At 38.4% G+C, this 6,863-nt stretch overlaps 1 protein-coding gene across 1 annotated transcript; it reads left to right on the forward strand.

The window, feature by feature from the left end:
- Positions 1-2,789: 2,789 nt before the first annotated feature.
- Positions 2,790-5,490, forward strand: tekt4 (tektin 4). The gene is given in 8 exon segments (XM_054605152.1): positions 2,790-2,847; positions 2,850-3,316; positions 4,130-4,200; positions 4,314-4,457; positions 4,562-4,648; positions 4,777-4,912; positions 5,000-5,154; positions 5,273-5,490. Coding segments are annotated over 8 exon segments (1,332 nt in total). The 3' UTR covers positions 5,487-5,490.
- The last annotated feature ends 1,373 nt before the right edge of the window (positions 5,491-6,863 follow it).

Consider the following 6,863-nt stretch of genomic DNA (forward strand, 5'->3'; position numbering starts at 1 on the left):
CTTTTTTCAACACGCTATACTATGACTTTTTCATCATTTTTTTTTGTCATGCTAGTCTCTGTCATTTCTGCGTATAGAACTTTTGTGTTCACTAATACGCAGCTTGAGCTTTCTGGTAGTTTTGCCTACATACACAAGTCCACATGGACAATATAGCATGTACACAACATGTGTGGAGGCACAAGTGATAACACTCTTTATGTGAAATACTTTGTTGGTGTGAGGGTGATGAAAACTGTAGGTTTTGTATGTATTATTGCACTGTGCACAGCTACCACAACGGTAGTTGCCATTCGGTAGGGGGCTTAGCAGTCTCTGTTGTGTAAGTAGAGGGGGCTTGTAATTTACAGAATCTGCATGAACCAGTAGGTCCACAAAAAGAGGCATATCATTAAAACCTGGGGCTAGTTCAGTGTCTGATTTTAAAATATGCCAGTGATTTCTAAAAATGTATTTAATGGCATGCGAGTGGGGGGAATGGGAAGTGATGCAAGTAACAGAAAATCTTTTCTCCTTTTCTTTTTGATTTTTTCAGTAATTCCAAGCGGGGTTTACTCAGTGCAGACTATATGCCCTCTGAATCCATTCCACAGGGTACCCTCGCTAGACAAATCTGGCTTTCATTTCTTCAGCTTTGTCCATGAAGTCGTCAGTGGTGCTGCATACTCTTCTAAGTCTAAAAAATTAGCTTTTTGGGAGACCCCTCTTGAGTGGGGTGGGATGAAAACTGTTTGCCAATAGAAGAGTGTTTTTGTCAGTATCTTTCCGGTACAAAGAGGTTGATAGGGTGCCATTATTCTTTATTACCCACATATCTAGAAAATGAACCTTTTCATCACTATATTCCATTGTGAATTGCAGATTACTGTTAAAACTATTCAAAAGTGTAAGGAACTCCTGCAATTCACCAGTGTCACCTTGATATACACAGAACACATCATCCATATATCTGTGTGTATATTCTTTTCAGGGTTCAAGACAAAATTTCTCTTTATGGGTTTTTTCGAGATGCTATACTATGACTTTTTCATGACCTTTTTTTTGTCATGCTATACTATGACTTTTTCATGACTTTTTTCGACATGCTAAAATATGACTTTTTTATGACTTTTTTGAACATGCTATACTATGACTTTTTTATGATTTTTTTCGACATGCTTTACTATGACTTTTTTATGATTTCTTTCGACATGCTATGTTATGCTAAAATAAATCTGCCCAACAAGACATACACAACAGTATTCAAGCAGTTGGTTAATGTGAGTCAATGACAGAATTAGGAGCATTATGTGCTGTAAATTACAACTCTGTAATGTACAATGAAACTGCTGCTGAACATGTTACACAAGCAGATATTAATTACCTTAACAAAGGCAATATCTTTAAGCAGGAGATAATTTATCAGTGTATATATATGTTAGCTTAGAGAAAGCCATTTATATCTACATAGGGAGCGCGTCCATCTCCTCTGCTGTCTCTGTCGGGGCTGAGATCCTCCACCTGCACCAAACAAAGACACAAGCACAGACACACAAAATAAAGTCAAAAGCAGAAAGGCTATGGAGACATTGAAGTGAATCTTATTAAGTGAAGATTACATGAAATTGATGACAACTATGCTTATTACTGGTATTACAATAAACATTAGGGAGTTAAAAGCCAATACATCTGTAAACAGATGCAAAACCTATTTTACAAACAAGCTAAAGCAATTGCTGTTTTTTAAGTCTAACTGTTAGCTTTGTTTTTGTTGTTTTCTTCTCTGCTGGCTGAAACTAAGCAGAACTCCTCTCTCTACCTACGGTATCTGCAGGCAGTGAATAATCAGAGGGAAGAGGACAGAAGACAGGACGAGTGACTGATACTGACTGATGTCTGTTTACTTTATTCTTTATAACTTCAATAAGAAATGTTAATCATCATATTGACATTTTAGATTTGTTTCCAGTGAGATATGAATGACTTTAAATAGTGACTTTGCCATTGTAAACATTACTTTAGCTGATTTAGAAATGTTGTTTTTAAATATAAATACATTCTAATCCTGTTCTGAATTTATTCCTTTTTTAAATTCCATTTATGTTTTTAAAGCACTTATTAAGTGATGAAAAAAAACGTAGTATTTATAAAAGTAGCTCCTAGTAGCATTACAATCCTAAAGATAGCTATCCCCTGAAAGAAAAGGGAAGGGTGAGAAGAGGGTCATGTTGTTGCTTGCAATCCGCAACCTCACCAGTAGATGACACTTAATCTCACAAACTGCTGATCAAATCTTTAAAAGGGGAAACAGTATGTATTTTAGTAGAGCTTGGAGTATAGTTTAAACATGAGAGCAAATACAATTTGAAATCTTCAGCTCAATAGGGTTTAACAGAATTGAAATGTTGATCTTATTTTGTATACATTGTACACAAACACAAACACACACACACACACACACACACACACACACACACACACACACACACACACACACACACACACACACACACACACACACACACACACACACTTCTACCTATAGATTGAAAAAACCCAAGAACATTGTATATTATTGAAATTGACATTTAATCCCTATCAGCTCATTTGAGAATGAGTCACCTGAGCCAGAGCTGCTGCTGGAGCTGCTCCTGCCAACATGAGTAACCAGGCAACACCAAACAAACATACAGTCCAGTCTGCTTCAGGACTGTGAAAACTGTGCATCACTGAAGCCAGAATCTGCTTAAATCAGCAAATCCGTTTTAAGTTTTTTTCTTGTAACTGTAGCCTAATTTTGTTTTCTTAAAATGAGCTCTGAGGTTTTAGTGGCGAGGCCCCACTATGACAGCAGAGCTGTGGCTCAGGGGTCCCGGTGAAAGAGCCTCCTGTAGAGCTGGACATCCCGCTGCCGTCCTCAGGCTCAGCAACAGCAGGGTACCGCTCAGCTAAATACTCACCGGCTGAGTGGTTCTCCAACTACCACACCATCCTTCAACAGGCCGGTACCGACCGCCACGAAGCCAGCAGCATCCAGCGAGAGTCCAAAGCTCTGTACCAGGACACTGAGGCAGCCACTTTGAAGACCCAGGCTGAGGGAACACGTCTTCTGGGAGAGAGATTACAAGAGATCCACTACTGGAAATCGGAGCTGCAACGGCACATTCACCAGCTGCTGTCCGACACAGAGTCTCTCTTGGCACTGAAGACGAGGCTGGAGAAGGCGCTGGACGCCACCGAGACTCCATACGCCATCGCCACCGATAATCTCAACTGCAGGACCAGGAGACTGGGACCAGACCTGGTTCGAGACACTGTGGAGGAGGAGCTGGTGAAGGTGACCAGCTTTATGATTAAAAAGTGCAATAAATGTTGATCATTCTCTTTGCAAGAAAAAATCACAAAGGTAGTGTGAAATTTATGAACAATATGGCAATAATGTATACATTTTAACAAATAAAGAGGCGCTCACATTAAACAATAGCTTAGTTCACAGTTAGGAGGACAAATATAGGATATACAGCAAATAGTTTCCCAGAATAAATTTAATTAATTCTAGGCTTCTGTATATAGTAATTGATTCATTGATACGTATTAATTGGATGCTTTGGGAATGAACTAATTAAAACCTAATACTGAGGTACTCTTTTATAAAAATCAAAATAATAGAGCTGCAGCAAGAAGTCGGTAAATGGATTAGATGGTCAAGTGAAATCATTTAAACCATAATCTGTTTCAATTCTTTTTTCATACCAAAAAATGCCAACTACTAGATCAATCAGCTGCTGTAATCTTTTACTGCTTTTGTGTGTCTTAAATGATATTAAACTGAATATTTTGGCTTTTTGACTGAGTAGTTTTATGACACAACCTTGGTTTTTAGGTGCCTACGTGCCAACAACAGCAGAGATATTATGTGCTTTTTTATTTTATTTGTTCTACAAACCAAATGATTGATGGAATAAGATAATATATTGAGAAATTAATGATGACATAATTATTATATGTGGCTCTATAAAAAAAAACTTAGTTGTGCCCTTACAGTAATATTCTCAGGAACAGGTGACAAATAGTGAATTCAGTGTAACAGTAAAACAGCACCAGCAGAGGGCTCACTAACACAAACTCACCAGAAGTGTGTCTTTTGTAGGAAGTGGACTTGATCAGGAGTGTCCAGGCTCTTCTGAAGAGGACCACGGCTCAGGTTGTCAGTCAAATCAAGTGAGTGTCAAAAACAACCTGACATGTAAACACGTATAAAATGTAAAATAGTTTGAACCTCTAAACTTTAGAGGGCTGAATAACATCCTGCTGTTTGTGTCTTTGCGTGTTAGGATGAACAGAGAAGCTAAGCAGATGCTGGAGTTAGACTGGTCTGATAAATACCAGGCCTACAACTTTGATGACCACAGTGGACGATACAGTAACATGAGCCCAGATACACAGCTCCACCCCAGCTCAGCCAGCATGCAGGACCAGTGAGTCTTTGTGCAAGTGTAAATTGGAAAAAAAAACTTAGAAACACATGAAATTACAAACAATGCATATAACTTTTGTGGAATTGTCTTCTGGTCTGCTGCAGGGTGTGTAACTCCACATCATGGACTAAGTTTACACAGGACAACCTATCCAAGGCCATGCAGGAAGAACAGGCCACCAACAGTCTCAGGTCAGATGTACTTTGGGTCAGACCTGTGTTTAAGCTCTGTGGGTTAGAGGCTTCTCTAAAGGTGACAATCTGACACGTTATTTCAAGTTTTTCTGGAAGCAAAGCGATGCTGTTTGTATGTGTGTCAGACTGCTGGTGGAGCGAGTGCTACAGGACACCACCCATGATCTGAGAGTCCAGTGCTCCAGTGTGGACCGGGCCTTCAGTCAGCGCTGTGCGGAGCTGATAGAGGCCAGGACCCAGCACGAGATGAGGCTCGCACAGGTAGACGGGCAGACCGACACACAGACTGACAGAGGGGTTGATTGATTAACTACTTGATTCTCTGTTATTGTATGATTGTGTGTGTAGGTCTTGGAGCAGATCGGGGCCCAGGAGAGGAGCATTGTGGCCATACAGCAGGCTATCCACAACAAAGAGGCTCCACTGAGAGTAGCTCAGTCCAGACTTTACCAGCGCTCCCTCAGACCCAACATGGAGCTCTGCAGAGATGAGCCCCAGTTCAGGTAAACATACACATAGACTCATTGTATTCTGTCTCATCATACTATATCGCTCCATCTCCTTCCTTTCTCTCTCTCTCTCTCTCTGACTCTTCATTTTGTGTGCTTCCTGTGTCTGCAGTTTGGAAGGGGAGGTGAGGCAGATTGATGCCACCCTAGCATCTCTGCGCCAGCAGCTGAGTGAGGCCAGAGGCTCCCTGTCCCACCTGGAAGAGTCACGCATCAGCCTGGAGAAGGATATTAACTGTAAAACCCACTCACTGTTCATCGAGAGAGAAAAGTGCATGACTCAACGTAAACGATACCCGGCGGTTTCCACACTGTCCGGATACTGAAGACAACGACAATGTTTGTGTGGAATTTGCTTTGATTTTGCCATTTCTCTACGTTTAAAATCTATATTGTTTTGTCTTCTTGTTTTGTTGTAAGCCAGAGTAATTTAAAAAATATATTTAATGTTTATGTTTATCTGTCTGTAGACGTTTAGTTTAAATTTAGGTTATTCAAGGCTGAAAAGTGAAAGTTTAGTGGAGATCTTGTCTTATTTCAAGTTAACTTAGACGTTCATCAGAAAATCAATAAACTTCTATATATTAATTTAGACCTCTATTTATCTTTCACTTTTCAACTTTTTCTACCACGGTTCAGCTGGGCTGTTTAATCTATGTCTATTATATATTGAATAATTCAGAGAGTTGGCTTATTAAAGTGAAGTCTTTTATTTGAAAATGTATTTAGATAATATACATTAAATGATATTACAAAATAAATGAAATTATATATAGATTCAAAACATAATACACAAATAGGAAATGAAAACACACAAACAACATTGAATAATAGAGGAACATAAACATAAGATATAAACCTCAAACCAAAATCAAACATTTATATTTTTAGATATATAACATTGGGTATTATGTAATGACATGTTGAACCTCACAATAAAGAGAATTGAGCATTCATCTTTTTCCAGGGCTTTAACCAACAAGAACAATTAATGTTAGAATTCAGACTTTAAAATTCATGTAGTGGATAGCATCTTAATAAGAAATATTTCTGCCTTAAAAAGACCTGTTGGAATAGTTGTTGTTGGACAGGACAGTCATTTAACTACTTCTGTGGTAGATATGGGGTCAAGTAGGGATGTGAATCTTTCTGTATCTCACGATTCGATTTAGATTCTTGGGGTCATGATTCGATTCCAAATAGATTTTCGATTTAAAGCGATTCCTGATTCCAAATCTCTTTTCAATTCGGTATAGGGTGCTAATTTCAGGATCTACTCCAGCTGATTGCAATAATGTTAACAAACAAAAGCAAAAGGAAACATTTTAGTCTATTTTTTTAACTTACCTAGTATTGAGTGCTGAGTACATGGCTGTAACTTTAGATGCCTTCTTATTTACATGGACATTGTTCCGTAAATGGCACACATCATCACATTTGTCATGAGTCTGTTGAAAGTCACAGAAGAAGCAATTTAACCCCCAAAAGGAACTACATGTGAAATGACATTTAGGAAAACTTGATACACAAAAAATAAACAAATATGCGTTAAATAGTAGCCAGTGCTTTAAAAAGTATAGTGGAAAATCATTGCAAAAAGAACACAAAATCCTTACTATGCATCATATGAATTGCTACTAGATCCATTGCTAAATGAAAAGTGCTAAATTATGTGTATATATTCTATTATGTGTCTAACATGT

The sequence above is a fragment of the Anoplopoma fimbria genome, chromosome 9 (assembly GCF_027596085.1).
Source record: "Anoplopoma fimbria isolate UVic2021 breed Golden Eagle Sablefish chromosome 9, Afim_UVic_2022, whole genome shotgun sequence".
Classification (NCBI taxonomy): domain Eukaryota; kingdom Metazoa; phylum Chordata; class Actinopteri; order Perciformes; family Anoplopomatidae; genus Anoplopoma; species Anoplopoma fimbria.